Source organism: Betta splendens, chromosome 15, assembly GCF_900634795.4.
Source record: "Betta splendens chromosome 15, fBetSpl5.4, whole genome shotgun sequence".
Lineage (NCBI taxonomy): Eukaryota > Metazoa > Chordata > Actinopteri > Anabantiformes > Osphronemidae > Betta > Betta splendens.
In genome coordinates this window covers 14,367,185-14,385,553 of record NC_040895.2, presented here as the reverse complement: position 1 = coordinate 14,385,553, position 18,369 = coordinate 14,367,185, and the positions used below count along the sequence as shown (strand labels likewise).

Below are 18,369 nucleotides of genomic sequence, written 5' to 3'. Positions count from 1 at the left end.
GCAGAGCAAACAAGGACAGCGGCAACGGGGATCAATACTTCACACACTCTCCTATCTCTGCAAACCCTCACCGCCTACACATGGTAAAATGCCACCAGCGTGAATATTCAGGATCTAAAGCTCTTGAAGTCGGGATGCTCTCTGGCTTCACGTTGTGAGGAAGAGAGGAGAGTCGTTTCCCACCAGAGCAAAAGCTTCTCTCTCTCCCGTTCTCCGGCTGTGTCTCGCTCTCCTTCTCTGTCCCCCACCCATCCACCCCCCCAGAGCTGTCTGACTGTGTCTCTGCAGCCTCTTAACAGATAAGAGCGAGTGTTTTGGCTGCACTGTGTGAATCATTGAATAATGATGGCACAGGACTCTGTACATACGAAGTGACTAACAAAAGCTCCGGATATAAGCACATACTAAGCTTCGGCACACGGCTCCAGCACTTCAAAGACTATCAGTGCGGCCACTCCGGGTGCAATCAGACTGTTCTGAAGCACTATTTGGAGCACAAAATAATTCAAACTGGATTTATAAATCAGTGCAGGACTCTTAGATTTCTTTTTAGCCATTGTTAAGTGCACCGTAAGTCCACTTATTTGACTGGTTCTAAGAAAAGCAAGGCGATAAAAGCGTCAGTTATTAAGCAGGTGGTTTATTGAGCACATCAAGAAAGTGGGAGGTTTTCAGCGGGGGATTTTTGAAATCTAATTTTATGTCCAAAGATATCAATTGTGCAGTGACTTGGTAAGAAAGGTGTTTTGAAAAGAAGTCCGTAGAATATGGCATTATTAAATAGTGGTTGTGTTACTGTATGTCATCCATCAATTATCCTGACCCATTCTCAAAGTAGAGGTTGTAGTGGTGCTGGTTCCAATCCCAAGTGTAAAGGGTCGGCACAGTATACCCAGATAGTATAATAATAATAATAATAATAATAAATGCGTATTTTGGTTCAATGGCAATAAACATTTTTGTTGGCTAACTTAACACAGCTCAGAATTACAACTAATGATCTTGGCATTTAAAGTGAGCTAATGCACTCACATTATGGAGCGTCCATTTGTTGACTGTGTGAAATAGTTTGCTGTCTTTAATTCAATTCACTTTATTTTATAGCAACACAAAAAGCTGAGTAAGGGCACTTTACAGTATGCTGTACAGAACACAAAAATACAATTAGTTATTGATAAATAGTGCAATTAGTTCCTAGATGTAAGAGATGAAAAAAATATTGAATTAAAAAATGAATTCAAATGACTTAACAGCCTACAAGAACAGACTGACTACATAAGTAAATTAAATTTTTTTTAATTTGTTTACAGGTGTACACCAAATGATCCATCAAGATACATTTTTATATGTATGTAATGAAATACTGCACTATGAATGCAGTATAACTATAACTCAAATGCAGTTTGTAAAAGAACTTTAGTCTTAATATACACTATGAAATGAAGCTAGTTTTTTCACTACTTTGGAAATACTTCCACTTTCTGTCTGTCTGAGATGTAAAAACCTCACTGACTGCTGCTGAGGAAATTAAAAGCTTTCCTATTCTGCTTCTTCTCCTCCCCCTCTGGCTATTTCCTCTCTCCCTCTCTGGTCGAGCGGCCTGCACTGTAATGGGTAAATGTTACTGCATCTGATGTGCAGGGAGAATGGTATTACCTTGATAGTGTTATCTGAGGACAAATGTGTCTACATGAGGAGAAAAACTATTCCTCCCATCTCAGCGACACACACACACACACACACACACACACACACACACACACACACACACACACACACACACACACACACACACACACACACACACACACACACACACATACACGCGCGCGACAGATATTCCCATTATTACTTGACAGACAAAACGCACAGCAATTATCAGTCACACTGGAAGCAGAGCATATGCACTGTGGCAGAATCCAGAGCTGTGCACACACCCACATATTATGAAAGCTTATGAACCCAGAAGGTGGGGATTATTTTATTTTTATAAGCACAACATCAAAATAGGTGAGCAACCCAGCTCAAATCTGGCAGCCTAAGGCACCGTGAGAGCTGTCTGAATAGAACCTGTGGCTATACAGCATAGCTATAGCTCTAAAGCATGACATCTCAACTAAATGAAACAGTCTTTGCAGTTGGCTGATCTCATTTATTCCAGAACTGGAGTCCTTAGCTTCAACAATGAGGCGGAACCTGCGGTGGAGGCTGAGTGTGAGTAGTTCACATTTTGTTGGTCCTCAAACCAGCTGAGGTTTACAAATACAGACAACATGGGTCGGCCATTTTTAATGGGAGCAATAATGTGAGAGAAACGCTTAAAATATCACAGCATGTTCGGCCGCATTAAACAGTAAAATGCTATGTCACGACATATGAATCACTCATCTCTTCTACAGAGGCTGATGCATTTGCATATAGAGCAAAAACACAAACACAGTTCCCCACTATGGAGAAGTGTAGAACACCAACATTTAGTGGATATGGTTCATTGTGCGCTATAATATTTCGCCTCACATTAAGCTGTTTGGAGGACAAGGTCTTTTTTCTTTTTTTCTCTTTGCCTACATTTCAGCATGAAGGCGAAATCTCAGCACTTCAACTCAAGCACATTCTTCAAACAGTTTTAATTACATTATCACTTCTTGTGTAGGTTTTTGTCCACGTCTGAGGACCTTTTTTCTTTCCCCACTAGGAGACACTGAACATAGGCAAACAAGTATAAGATAACTGTGTCTGGTCTATATACAGTATAATATATGGACATATATACTGTATGTAGAGGTCAACTGCTCATTTATTGCTGAGCTGAGTTGCTGACCAAAGGCCTTTAGTATAATGGGTGTTAGTGGACACAGCACTATCGATGGGGATGCATACATATACACTATATGTCTGGGTACAATGAAAGTCTGCACAGTTAAATCAATTATACGATGGTTTGGTACACTAAGTGTCTGACTGAACACTTTACCTGCCAAATACTTACTGCTTGTACTGCTTCAGCACAAATAACTGCGGTTCTGTGTGTGACTGAACAGTAGAAGACATCAAACACCAGCTTAACGAACTGGCTGCCGCTCACTAACATTAACATTGTGTTAATACGCGGCCATCTGGATGCAGTTCTTCACTTCAGGCCGCACCTTTTGCAGCACTGCACCACTAGTGCATTGAAACTCAAATGACCCTGCAGATAGGTGGGAAAAGTTATTGAGCTCACACTGACAAGGTTGTTGAATAGATGTCATGAATCTTAAGTGTCTCTGAGGTTACCATACGTTTTCAGGTTACCACAGCAACGCAGCCGGCGACCACTATCACAAGGACATCTCTGGCAGCTCGCCATCTCTCATTCACAAGAAAGACGGAAAGAAAGAAGGGAGGTGGTTGTGGGGGGCAGTGATGTCTAATTTTAGGCCGGGAAGAAAAAGATGTGTTTGCCTTTGCCTTGTTATAATGGAAGTGTTTGTGTTAAATACAGGTAAAGGATTAAAACGTAAACTCACAATAATATGTTACCAATCAAGTGTCTTGGTTATATATTTAAGTATGGTCTAATATGTAATGAGAAAAAAAGAAGGAGACTAAAGCAAATGTCCTCACTTGCCTTGGCACCAGATGGCCTTGTTTTTTTCACTTTAATCTTCAACCGTCCTTATTTATAATCCATTATATTTTAACGACTGTCTCCGCTCTAGAACTCCGTTTCCCCCTTTGTATTCTCACTGACATGTTCAGCAATTTCATTGTGTCTTTAATTTTTCTTCTGAATTAATGCACCCATCAGTCCTCGTAGGTGTGCTAAATGGGGACATGAAGTGGAGAACGGGCAACAGTCTGTTTCACAGCAGACCAGAAACATTGACTACGAGGAACAGATGCTCAGGTGACAAAGCGGCGTGAATGGAAGGCAATTACTCCGTCCGAACCGAAGCTTTCCTCCTGGATGCTGCGAAGCCGTTCCTGCAAACGAGTCATTAGCCATTTAACAACATCTGCGGTTTGGTGCTTGATAGGCCTTGCTTTCACTTGTTCATCAATATAGTCCAGCATCTGCATACACAATCAAGCTCCACTGAGCCATCACACATATATGAGCATCTGGTTTTTGGAAGTTGGAGTTTTTCAGCGTTTCACGCTTCAATATGTTTGTTTCTTCTGTCTTATTTATCCTAACTTCATGCCATAGGTAATATTTTTACACCCCAGAACTAGAAGGATCCATGTAAAGCAACTGGATGTTATGTGAATTGATTTGTGGCTCACATCTTAATCTATTAAAAAATCTGCAAACACCTATGAATTGTTTTAGAAAGAGAATTATTCTTCATGCCTCCTCGCTCTTCTCACACCTAATATCATTAGTGTGTTTCATAATCAACCAGTTGGTGGTATACTGCTTTGTTCATTATTTTCCTAACGCAGGCTGTGATGAGAAAAACCCGATGCCACTGTAAAACACTTCTGCTATTATTATCATAAGCAAGCGCTGAGCGACAGCAAAGGACAGATGGCTTTTTTACAACAGACTTTGGTTTATTTGGATGATTACAAATGGATGTTGACAACTGTGATGCCTCCTCAGCTTTGAAATGCTCCTCAAGGTGTGACTGAGAGCCTTTTAATGCCCTAATCTGATTTAGTCTAATTCACTAATGGATGAAAGTGAGACTGATGTTTGCCGGCAAATATGTAGATCTTTGATTCCCATGTGGTGTTTCTGACTTGAGGGTCAGTTGAGTGACATGTTGTTTAATGCTAAATATAGCATCTTGTTGTTCTTATAACTCATTATAAACCATTGTCTGAATAGATAACATGAATAAATTCTCTGATTTGAACTAAATCAAATCAACTTGGATCAAACTGTATTTTGGATTGTGCCATGCTTTAAACATCGCCTGCGGAGTTTTCTTGTAAATGAACAAATTATCTACATGAGGGGTTGAATAATATTTGAAGTTTGAAGGTTTTTTTTCCAGCGAAATAATAGAGTAATCAAAACACACTGGTGCAGCATCCCGTTCATAGCAGCACAAGCTGATTTATTGTGATCGGGTTTGACGGACAGATGTTATTATTAAAGTTTTATTTAAACTGCTCTCCAGATGGTTGCCAGGAGAGTCTTGCCTCCACAATACCCTCCTCCCACTATTTCCATCAGCTTTCACAGCTTTTTAGAACACACAGCCTCCTTTCTCCTCTCGTCCCCAGAGCATGGCCGTCCCTCGTGTACGGCTGCAGAAGGATGTTCAGGATGTTCAGTATTTCCCCTGACTCCGCAGCACCTCCCTCCCCCAGGGCCAGCTCTCTACCACAGAAAAAGAGGCGAGCGTTGAATCATGCCTTAGTAGTTAGTGAGCTACGGACGCTCCCTGAAAAACACTGGCGTTTGTCCTCAGTTGACATTACTCTGGTTAACACACTTCTTTTTTTTGAGCAGTGCCAGACAGTCAGTTCCTGCCGTCTCATGTTTAATGCACACCGCATTTTAAATGATCATACCGGAAGGACCGTAGCTTTACACTTTAAAGGCAAGTTGGAGCTCTTAAAGTAATACCTGTAATATTATACTGTATTTACTGTATTTATTTATCAAGTTGGAGCTCTTAAAGTAATACCTTTAATATTATACTGTATTTATCTTTAGGATTATAGATGGCTCTTTAAAAATGGACCAAAGCTTTAACATTCGACCTGTGCGGTCACTTTGTCATGGCCATCTGTATTACTTGACATACTGTCAGATCTGGGGGTGGGTTCGTGTGATTCATTGCATGGCTGACATTTGGTGACCTCTGGTCTGTCACCTCAACATAAAGCATTCTGGACCAAACCCAGAGCTCTGAGCTAAAAGCACAAAGAACTGTTCAACTTTAAAAGTCATTTATTCATGGATTGAGTCGTTTTCTATTTTAATATTTTGTATGCTTCCACGTCAGAAAGTGATGTACAGTATGTGGTTAATTTATACAATTTATTATTACCAGGTAATCATTTCAGTGGATTATGTTTTATTTGCTCAATATCATTAAAATGTTTACACGTTCTGGTTCATGGTGGGTTGGAACATTTTGACTCTTTTGTCTTTGACTGTTTTCCAGACACCAATTTCTATTTCTAAATCTACTATGATCTGGTGTTCCTGGCTGGCGGTGGGATAGTGTTCCCAGGGCAAGGCCTCTTTCTCTCTCACACTCTCACTCACTCTCATCTTTTTGGTGGGCGGGCAGTGGGCGCGATGACTAAGCCATGGCTGGCCATGCGCTGGAACATAATCCTCTGAAAGCCAATATCCCTTCTGCCCACCTACCATGTTTTCATCACTTAAACATCACGCTGTCATAAATTAGTTGAGAAAGCGCTTACTTATGCAAATGTTTTCCAAAAATAACCATGGCTGTATAGAGTAGCTTATTTACTGTATAATGGTATTTCCCAAATCTAAAAATACACGCTCTACAGAGCCATGCACTGACAATTACCTATACTAATCTCTAATTCAGTAATAACAGACTCTGGTTTTAGCAATTATTCATGATTAGCAATCAGCAGCTGTCGATACCGCTGAGATTCGTACTTAAGAGCACCTTATGCTGTTAATTATGGTTCATGAGAAGTGGAGTCTGACCATGGGAAAACCATGGTGTTAAATTAAATCATCCCTCTAGTTAATCCCTCATCAAAGCAAGTCTGTGAGCACTGTCCAAACTGTCTTGCATTACAATTGAGGAGTCTTATCATTGGGCACCAGATAGCGTGTTTACTTAGACCAAACAGAGAAACGAGAAGGAAGAGGGAAGGGATGAGGGAAGCAGAGAGGGAAAACAGGGAGGGAGGTTGGGTGTGGAAACAGAGATGCATTGGGAATAGAAAAGAAGGGAGGATGACTTCTATTTTTAGGTCCAGATAACATAAGAGAGAGAGAGAGAGAGAGAGAGGGCCTCACTCCTCTCCCCCTTTTTTCTCTATCCCTTCATTTCCCACATTCCTCCTTGGCACGTGCAACAGACACTCAGGGTGGCTCAGTGTGCCTCGAATACCAATAAGAGTGAAGCAGCTGGATTCTGGCAGGCTGACATTCTTCTGCCTTCGTTTTTCGGCAAAACCGAGATGAGACAAGGACAGGACCAGGCACAAGTGCACAGTTAAGAGGACAAACCAGTCAGGACACACAACAGAGTGATGAGGACAAACACTGACATTTGAACTTCAGAGGTAATGATGGTGATGGACGACAGTCTTTATTGGACCGCTCATAACATCCATGGAGTGAAAGTCAGTTGGAAACTATTAATATCATAATGAATTCACTGAAGCTCAGTATCTCACTATACTAGAAAGAGGTAAAAAGGTGATTCTGATGTTTAGATGAAAACATTATATGTATAAGAATGGACAAATAACTAGATTTATGCAAAACAATGTTGTTAATTTGATTTGACAGCTAATGAGCATCCATCCTCACCTCACCACCTCCTCTTTCACCAGCTTTTTCACTACCATTCAAGCCTTTGCTGACTTTCCTGGCAAGAGTAGCTAATATCAACAAAATCTAATCAGTGCATTGCAGGGAATAGAGGGACCCTTCCCACCATGTCCTAATACATTGTTAAAGCTCGCCATATCTTCTCCCACTCTGCCTGGGCGTAGATACCATATTTTATCATTTGTCTAGCACACAGGCTGCAAGAAAGAGGAAGCAATGCGGCCAGTATACATGTCACTGAGATATATGGTGGAGCTTTATTGGAAGATGAGAAACACTGTTAACAATGACTAGTCACTGATTTATAGGCTGGACGCAGCAGAGATGCAGAGTCTGAATAGGGTGCGTTCTAAATGTGAGTGATAGAAAATGTAATTAGGTTCTTTTAATAACGACAAACAGTAACAAAAAGTGAACTTTGAAAAGGCACATTAGTGTTAGCAGCAACGTGTACATAAGAGACTTAGACACCAGCTGAAAGGCCTTTTTTGCTGACCTGTGGTTCTAATTCCCACCTTTTCTTTGTAGAAGTGCAAATACAGTGTGCCTGCACATTGTGATAACACCAAAGTGTGTAAACACAGGTGCAGCAAACTTGTTGCATGTGCTGCAGGCAAGTAGCCATTAGAAAAACCAAAACACTCTTTTGAATTTTCAAAGAATAAAAAATAACAAGTAACATATAATAATATGATCTCAAGTGTGGTGTGATTTGTAGAGGATCTTTGCACCTTCACTCATGTATTTGTTAGTTGGTAGTGAACAGCACAGAAGCTCAGCCTCTGCTAAGAGTGTGCCGGGCACATTGTTAAAGTGTAAAGAGAAGAGTTAATCACATTTGTCAGACTGCTGATGTGGTTGTCATGGGGATGCCAACAGAACAGTCACCAGCCACCGTGGCAGAAACAAACCAGAGGGCAGGAGAACGCGCATCCATCCTAGACAGCATTGTCTACAGGAATGTCATCTCGCAATTAGCAGACAAGACTCAGCGTCTGAAAATCAAGACCAATGGCATAATGGCTACTCAGATAGGGAATGCTAATGCATCTGTTTTACATAATGGCCACATTATGTCTAAAGACATGGCATACTGTATTATAACATGACTGGAAACTAAAGGTTGTTCACATGTTAACGATCGTAATTGACAAAGGTCAGCCTGAGCTCATTTGTCAGTTAGCATTAAACACAGGTGTAGCTGAGGCCAGAGGGAGGATTCGTTCATATTTACAATGAATAAGATACACTTTTAGAAAGAAAGTGACAATAGACAAGAAAAAATGATTTTCCTTTTCTGAGATCCATATTGTAGAATCCATGTTTGTTTTTTTCGTTCAGCTAAAGAGGATTAAACCAGCAAACATCATTTGTTTGTTCCATGTATGTAAATATATTCCAAGCATCATCTTGCAGCCGTTTGAATGATGCGAGTCAAAGCGGCAGCATTAGACTGAGTCAAGATGGCGGCCAAGGTTTGGAGACTCCACTGTACTGTGCGCGGCTGTGCTTGCTTAGCTAAACTAATGGTGTGAAGCTGTGAGCCTCAGTGGGCTGCGGGTTGCTGCTCAGCACGCTGCAGCCTGCAAGCTGAGAGTGTGCGTCCGGCAGCAACAGTTTGATCTGAAGTGAAGAAAGGTGTGTCTTTATCTGTTGGCTAAATGAAAATGTGCACTGTTACACATCTAAAAAATGTGCCAATTACAGCTTGACTTTTATTATTTAGCTGGTATTGGATTTGCGTGATGGCACTCAGTCATGGCAGACTAATCACTGAGACATGATTGCTTCAGGGAGAGCGACTCCTCATTGTTCAGAGATGCACTGAGCTGCAGGAGACAATCAGGCCAACACTCTCGGTTACAGTTCCACTCAATTTGGACGGAAAATGCCACATCCAATGGTTGTTTGTTTAGAGAGAGTTCCCAATAAAGCGATGAGTCACAAGTGAATCATGTCACACAGGAGGAGAGATGACTGTGCTCCAGCAGGGTCTAAACACATCTCTCTCTCTTCTTCTCTGTTTGAGGATAAAAGCTTACTGGAATAGCGTGGACTCTGACTAGGGCTCTGATGACTTCAAAGAGAGAAGAGGCATGTGAGAGGAGGGGACAGGGAGCCAGAGGTGGATGCTTCATTGGTGAGGAACCCAACACTGGAGGCGGGGGGGGGGGGGGGGGGGGGGTGCACGTGTGCCGGGATGAGTGCGAGCGAGGGAGACAAAGAGGGAAAGTTAGTGTGATATTGCCTGTATAGGAGCGACATCAAAGACCTGGATCGGAACAAAAGAGAACATGAGAGAGGGAGGGAAATGAAAGAGAAAGAGTTAGAGAGGGCAAAGTGTGAACACCAAAGCGAGCGGCACACAGTGAGGGGAAACTGGGAGGAAAAAGTCTTGGGACTGCGAAATGTTCTCACATGTCTAGACAGAGAGAGGGAAGAGGGGGAGAGGAGAGTGAGAGGATGTCTTGCAGAAAGATTCTATTCCTGCTTCTATTTGCCATAATACAGAGGAAGGAGGCAGTGCAGCAAATACTCAGCAGAAAAGATAACGAGGTTTCTTATTTCTGTTTACTTTTGAAGGCTCCTGATGCGCAGATACGCTTTTAGCTTTGGCAGTGATTTCAGGTTGCCATGAAATATACATTAGTTGTTTTGAAAAACAGCGTTCCTCTAATTATTTTATCTTCTCATGGCAGAATGCTTTGGAGGATGTCGTGAAGGATTTGAGGGTTTGGCCTTTTTTTAAAACGAGTTCGGTTGGCAATTATGCGTGATTAGGTGATAGTGGTATAGCTCGGGTTTCACATAATGGATCTAATGTCTGTTGACTCATATATTACATACACCACATGTTTAAGCACCGTGTTTACAGTGCGTCTGACTCATCCTCCATCACAACGGACAAGAGAAAGGAAACTCTTTAGAATGTGGAATATCTTAAGATGGGCTATATATAAATGTAGTTAAGAAGGTTACACAGAATACAACTGCTAAAGGCCTCCTATAAACATCTAACACACAGCAGAGACAGGCAGACGTGCATTTATACAGAATAGTGTGGAGGAAATAACAAAGGATCACTAGCAGCAACTAGGCTGCATGGACACACTTGAGATGTAGATGGTGTTTGTTGAGGCACAGGTCAGGGAAGGGTGAATGGAAATATAAACAAGGTGAAAATAAGGACACGTATATTTTTGAGAAGATGCGCACACGCGCACAAACGGAGCGTGAGGTGAATCCACAACGATGCTGCTGAGCTTTTTAGTCTCTCTCTTCGTGCTGGTTTTCCTCCTTAGTCGGCACCACAGTAAATAGGGCTATCACGCCGGCGATGGCAGATCCGCTCACAGCTGTTGCTGGGGTTACCCTGTAATCTGAGGTGACCTGACGGAAACGAGACCTGGGTCGGGCTCCATCCTAATTCCCAGGTTCTCTTGGACTGTTATATAACCTGAACAGACAGGACTGAAGACCCCAGCAGGCGTGTACAGAGCAAGACGGGCCTGCACCTCTGCACCCACTGTCTACATGGAGCTGATTTTAAATATTGCCCAGTGATGTACAATATAATTAATCATAATTAATTTGTCAACGCAGGGGCTGTTGCAGATGTAAGTGGTAGATTAGAAGATAGACGATAGACAGAGTCTGTGTACAGGTGGCAGAACCTGCCTGGCAGCACCTCACAGTGCGCTCATTAACACATTTCATCTCATTCTGTACAATGGCGTGTTACTTTGCATATTCCTTTGTGTGCTGTAAAGGTGAGCGGGAGTACATTTCATTATCCGGGAGAAGGCGCCGCGTAGTCTACCTGCGTCCGGGTCAATTTGAACGCGCCGCACTCTCTGCCACAGACGGTCGTGGACACTGAATCCGTCAGGCGTGGGTTCCGTTTGCGTGTCTAGTAGCGGTGCAGGCTGCGGCGCTTAGCCCAAGGTCATTTGGAGCTTCAACCATGACAAGCTGCTGGATTTAAATGCGCGTTGCGGGGATGTCAGCTTTCAATAGCAATAACGCGACTAACTGCTAATCTGTCTTGACCTATAGATTTGCAGACTGCCTCCAGCTGCATGCTGCGTTTATGGAATTGTGTCGCTGTGAAAAGATGCCTCAGCGGCCTGCGGGATTCTGGTGGTTTACAGTAGCAGGACGGGAAAGCGGAGCGGAGCGGCACGCGTCACCGCCGTCAGCCTTCTCTAATTGGCGTTTAGCTCTTGACGTCAGCAAATACGGGCAAAATGGATTAGAACGCAGCCGTAAACGCCAATTTTCCGAACCGTCTGCCAAACACCCACACTTTCCCTCAACCGCGCGTGCAGAAAGGAACACGCGTGTTTTCATACACTGGAGGAGAAATTGCCTGGCTGGCAGGCTGACATACAAAGAGCCATACTTCATACACAAAGATTTCTCTCTGATCTGGCAATTATGGATCATCCCACCTCACCCCCCCTTCCCCTCTTTCTCTCGGTCTTACTGATCTTCTGATTGCAGATTGAGGGAGACAGGCAGTACAAGAACCCTTCAATCTGGCTCTTAACAGAGAAAAAGCTGAATATGTATTCAGTCCCCTCTGCTTTATGACTCATGAACAATGTAGGATGGTTGGGAAATTGTACTGTTACTGGGGCAGACTGGTATAGGGTAGATTTAACAAATGCAGATTAGACCTACATTGGAAAATGCTCTTCAGTGAAGACATCTCTGCTGAAATTGGAGACGTCTAAAGCAAGATTCTCTATATTAATAATGGCTACATTTCTAGCTAGTATTGTACTACTGTTGGGTTACAGTCATTCAAAAGAGATTGAATGTCTTGTACCTGCAAAATGATCTCTTGTTCTCAATCATTTAATCAATTTACAAATCAATAGCAGCACTAATACCTTTGCCCTGTTTGTTATTTCTGTTTGTTCATTACTGAGTCATATCTCTGTCCTTCACATCTGAGTTCCCCAAAGCTGAAAACACACAGTGAATGTTACCACAAACTACTATTCTTAATTGTTATTCTTAGGTCTATTATATCATTATATCATACTGGATATAAAAGCTATTTTGGGGTTAAGAGCAACATAAACGTGAAGGAGTAAATAAAGTTAAAAGTATGATTAGTATTTGGTCACACAATAAAAGATAGTGACATTAATGTGTTGAATAATATATATATATTCAACACATTATATATTAACTTAAATTGTTTTGTAAACGAATGATCAGGAAAACAAGACATTTCCCTGTTTTCATGTTAAGTTGATGTTCACTGTGAATTATCTATTTGACCATGACACAAAACAAGCTCACTTTCATTGTGAGGTTGAATCCATTATTTAACTTTAGCAATGTTCCATTAGCACAACAACCTACTCTCTTTATGCATCTTTTGTTATCTACAGAAAAGGCCAAGATTCACCAGGGACCAATTCTTTCAGAGATTCACTGTATTGACATTTGTGTAATGCACCAGATTGTAAAACATTACTCTTCTATATTGACTAAACAACGATAACAGTGTGACAGCGGAGCAGAAAAAAACAATAAACATACAGTATAGGATTAATGGCTCTATGCAGAGATAGAGGCAAACTGGCTGGTGGAAGAACAATTACTGGATGCCCGTCAGCAGCACAGATGTAAATAAGAGCAGACTGGAGCCTCAGCTGTCAGAGACGACACCAAAGAGCGAGATCAGACTGCAGCAGCTACAGTCCACTCTCTAAAATGACCCTTTTTAAACTGTTCTCCAGTTACAGACCTACCATTCTTTCCTCCTTTGTTGAAGCATTTCAAGTCAAACGTGTAGGTTTGGCTTTGAACAGCTGTGTCTGATTTATGTGGCGACAGAAACTGCTGAGAATTGACAACACATCCAGAAAGTGTCTGAGAAATATGAGATGTCTGTTAAATGACACTAGTGTCTGCATCGCTCTTCGTTTTGTACTGGATAAATAAAAGTGACTGGTGAGCATGCGAAATACATGCATCATTTAATCTCCTTATACTGAATGACAAATATGATTATTTAATTCTGCTTTACTTCCTTTAATTCAGATCGACACATCAGATCAGAGGCGTTTTCTCCTCATGCAGCGCGACGATGAACTTCACCAGAGCAGTTTTAGGCTTTGCATAAAAAATTCAGGACTCTCTTTTAGCGGCATTCGCCCTACATTCAGCACACACACATGCTAACACATGCATGGCAGCATTATTTGCAGTGCATGAAAAAAAAAACATGCGTGTGCAGTAGAGTGCACCCTGAAACACGGACGACTTGAGGCTGACGTGGTCCATGTGTGAGCACTGAGACGTCACAAAGCCTTTTTCCCTCTTATTCACTAAATGTACCCGCTGAACATTTCATTGGCGTTTCTTTATGATCTGGCAGACCTGACAGATCATGTTAGTCTCATCCCTGTATTCATACAGTCTATTCATGCACGCATCCATTAGCAATATCTCTTCATCCTCTGAAGCGGTGATGAAGCCAATCTCCACTGACATCGGTGTGAGAGGTGCGATCCAGTGTGGACACCTTGCCGGATTGATAGTGAGTGATGATATTTTCACAGCCGGCTGTCAATAAATCAGTTATCACAACACCAGTTGTGTGTGTCGTGCTGCACACGCGTTTCTGCACACGTAACCGTGTCGGCGCCGTGTGTTTACATTTTTAATGCATCTGTATGCGTATTCATGCAAGGTGCTTTGGTGCCTGTGTCCTTGAGGGAAAGCGGAGTTCTCTGCACGCATCTCCACAGCAAGTGAACACCTCAGCTCAGCCGTCCATTTTCATTAGACATTAATGACAGGCCTGAATGGGAGAGCAGGGAGACTGAGAGCAAAAGGATATCTCTCTGCTTTCAGTGAAAGCCTCTAAACCACTTTCTGCTCTCCCCAACTTTAAAACTCCTTTTGCTAAGAGTATGTAATTCTTACATATCTATACAATACTGAAACTGATAATGTCAACTCTTCACCTCTTTTAAAAGTATTTCCACTATGTATTTATGATACTAATATATGAGAGTTCTGAGCAGGAAACCGCACATAAAAGCTTGTTGGTGGTTGTTTTTTTTCCCTCGGCTCATCTTAGTGTAGCATGGTCACTACGGGTTGCAACGCCTCTGCAAAGACAGCTCCAACTAAAAGCATTTCTGGAAACCGTTCTTCCTGACGATGTCCACATGAACACAGACAGGGCGCTTCCTGTTGCAGTTTGACTTAAACCAACTCCAGACGCACAATTTCATACTCGTTGCCTGAACCGTGTGCTCTCACACTGCAGCGTATCTAGGTCAGTCAGTGCACGGAGCCGGGCTGTGTGTGATGCGTGAAAAACTCTATAATGAAAATATGGATATGACCAATTGACACCTTGAGTCTAAAATCATGGTCTTAATTTTAAATAATTGTCTGACATGAAGATAAAAACTAATTATACACACAAGCTCCATCTATATTTTACACTGGCTTCATGTTTGGAAAAACTTTCACATCGATCGTAGAGTAGAGGAAGAGCAATCGTGTAATTGAAAAGCTGGAAAGACCTCAAGTCAATATTTGATGCATCTGTACAGGATCGAACTGTGTTAATGTCGTAGCATATTTAATATAGCTTCATATTAAAATTTAATAAATGCTTCTGGTGTCTCCGTAAATAAAACAGCACAGCGATAACAGAAGCAGAGCCTCCCCGCTGTTGTCAGCATCAGGTCCACCTGATGAACAGTCTGGTTTACAAAGCCTCGTCCTGCTTTGGCTCGATCCTGAAAATTGTGACATCGAAAATAGCGAGCCCTTCTTTCTGCTGCAATCATAGCGACACTTTCAGCAAATCTTGTCCCACACTGGCAGTAATATTACCTAACACACTGAGAGTGCTATAAAAGACCATCAATCCATGATATCATGCTAAGCGTATCCTCTTCCTGGTGTGCAGAAGCTGTCGCAGATGGAATGGGAGCATTCGCTGAGGGGTGAAGAGAGAATGAAATCAAGAAATTCACTCAATGCTTGAGTCATCCGCAAGTAAGATGAGAAAATGATCACTTCATTGGCGCATGTGAGAATGAAGCCAAGCATTAGATTTCCTATCGGGCAATGTTACAGTCGTGTTCATAGCTGTTGTTGCTCTGGTGTGACACACAAGCTGTTTAATAAATCTGCAGAACACCTTAGGCCAGAATCCATCCACACTTCATTTAAAAGGATAATGAAACCTGGGTTAAGTGAATTAAGCAGTGGATTTTATGTTCTTACAAAATGTAACAAATAAAGTACAGGATGGTTTATACTCATCAGGAGAAAAAAAGGATTACACAATCACAGTGTCACCAGGGAAGAGAAGCCTCTCACGATGGCAGCAACAGCAATTTTCAAAATGGCTTATTTGTAGGTTAATCGTAAATTTAGCTGCTTTTGTCCGGAGGGAAGAAGCAATGACAACCAAATCAGTGAAGGTCCCCTCGTATGGCAACAGGGACACAACAGGTGTTAAAGGTTCCGTGAGAAACTGTAATTGGACCTCAAGCATCAACGTAAACAAAATGCTTCCTTCCCTGTGGATAATTACTTCATGAGTCCGTTTGATGTTTTGAGCACTACTGGTTTAAGGTGTCTCAGCAGTGGGACGTCTCACTCCCCTGCCTTTCTCTAATTCTCTAATGTAGTAACAGATTTAACAGTGAGGAAATACACCACTCCCAGTGTAATGAGCGGTGCGTTAAAAGCCTTTGGCTTCCATCTGCTTGTATTGCGTCAAGACGCTTCAACTCCACCACATTATCAACAAAAGGTGACGGTTTATCTGCGAAAGGCCTGTGTATAAGTCAGTTCGCCCCTGTGTGTAAATCTACATACTGTAGCATGTGGTGGATTCCCTTTGACAGTAAAAGGACCCGTTCGCTCCATCCTGTCGTCAGACTGATGTAGCATTAGGAGCTTTAATCAACCATAGCACAAGAACACTGTCTCGCTATTAGGATTAGCAATTTGCATGGCACAGCTCATCGTCAAGTAAATTGATGCAGGAGCAACACGCGCTCACGCTGGCAAATACACACATACACGTGCGGACTAAAAATAGCAGCTGCCTTACCTTTCGATACACTATCATGTTGGGGGACTCGTCCGCTACCCCGTTGGTCCCCTGCCCGCTGCTGTTGGTCTGTGCCATGGTCCAGTCAGGTAAATCTGCCACAGGAAATGTCAGGTGCTCCTGTTGTGGACAGAGCGGATATTTTTGATCCATCAAAAGAGCAACAGCGCTTAAACGGGTCACACCCATACAAGGCCAGAACAATTTATATAACTTTTGCCCCGGATCATGATTCAGGATATATTCACGTGGGCCAGATGTGCAGAGCATCTACTCAGGCACAAGGTCTCACAAGGACATTATATTAAGAAAGGCAGCTGATTTTTTCTTCATGCGTGTTTACTGCAAAAATGTGAATGGGGCAAAAGTTCAACTTGAAAAGCAGCATCCCATGCAGTTACCATGCAATAGTGCTATCACTCCTTCTCAGGTCGATTCATTGTGTCCAAAAATCAATGTCTGCAACAGTGATGACCTTTTACTGTTTGTTGACATCGGACTATTCAGCGGCGATTTTCCCGTCTTGCACGTATGATGGACGCATACTGGTGGAGCGACAGCCGGACGAGGTGGAGACCCCGGCGCTGTCAACGGTAAATGCAGTAAAATGCGCCGTCCCCGGAGGAGGAGGTGGGATGCTCCACGGCGCAGCTTAGATACATCCAGTCGGGTATAGCAACCGTTGTCAAAAGCGCGCAAAGACTGTGCAAATGTCACGGACGCGGTGTGCACGTCGCAACTCGTTCGTTTTTTCTCCTCCTCATGACATCAGCGCGGCATCTTTGCGAGGTTTCGTCTGCAACACTAAATAGCGTATAGCGAGCAAACCGCGAAGTCATGAAACCTGCTCGCAGCACGAGGCCGTTAGCTCTACTACACTGTTGTTCTTACCACAAGACCGGTCGTCGATTCAGGACCCTGGACAGCAGCCGCAAACCGTCCGCGCCCGTTATCGCCGCGTCCCTTCTCCACGAGTAGCGCGTAAATACACAGACATACACAGAGACATCGGCCACAGGAGGAGAAATTGGGGGTGGGGGCTGGGGGGTGGGCTCACCTGAAAAAACGCGCAGCCCGCTGTCGGACTCCGGAATCCTTGCGGAGGTGAAAGCGTGGTCCTTCGCCTTCGGCGTGTCAACTGGCAGACATAGGAATGCGAGGATTATTCATTGGCGACGCGAAGGGGCAGACATTCGGTGGAGACTTGGTCTGGAACAGCCACTGTCTCTATCTCTCCTCTCCTCCGAGCGATGCTCAGAAGCAGGAACGCGCATCTTCGGAGCGCCGCGAACGCGCATCGATCTATGACCAATCGCGTGTGAGGAAGAATTACAACCCGTTTTGGAGACGTATAGCTATTGTTTTCAGCCCTAGATTTACTGCTATGCACTGATACTGTTTCAAAGGTCAACATAGAGCGGATATGCTGTACAGACGGCCCCATAATAAACACCAATGTTTTCCTTCATCTGTGCTTAAAAGTCAAGTAGAATACATAATGTAAAATTAGACTGAGCTGAGTATTTTACTTGTATGTCCCCTCATTACAAAATAAAAATGCACAAATAGTAATATTAATTAAGCATAGTCATGTGTGCATTTTAAGAATGTTTTGCACTAAATGCCTATGAAGTTAAAAGTTCAATTTCAGATATGTTTCCCTTCACTCTGTCAGGACTTAATAAATGCCATTCACTACAACGTGCAGGGTCCCCAGAGGTTCAGCATTGGTATGTGACATTTAGTACAAACCCTTCCCTTATTCATG

General features: G+C 42.7%; 2 protein-coding genes across 5 annotated transcripts in view; one reads left to right on the top strand and one right to left on the bottom strand.

Annotated features, from left to right (window-relative positions):
- The window catches only part of rgs7a (regulator of G protein signaling 7a), a 35,304-nt gene extending 17,439 nt beyond the window's left edge, over positions 1 to 17,865 (bottom strand). Inside the window, exons 1-2 of one of the 4 annotated variants that reach the window (XM_029127029.3) lie at positions 17,659 to 17,865; positions 16,602 to 16,721 (exon numbers count right to left, since the gene is read on the bottom strand). In XM_029127029.3, the coding sequence (XP_028982862.1) occupies positions 16,602 to 16,679 (78 nt within the window). In that variant the 5' untranslated portion in view covers positions 16,680 to 16,721; positions 17,659 to 17,865. Of the gene's footprint in view, positions 1 to 16,601; positions 16,722 to 17,076; positions 17,338 to 17,492; positions 17,626 to 17,658 lie in introns of those variants that run through there. The other 3 variants (XM_029127027.3, XM_029127028.3, XM_055502501.1) reach the window with 3 other exon arrangements.
- Positions 1 to 18,369, top strand: part of LOC114841813 (protein bicaudal C homolog 1-like) — a 73,716-nt gene that overhangs the window by 13,328 nt on the left and 42,019 nt on the right. The gene's annotated exons all lie outside the window — the stretch shown is intronic.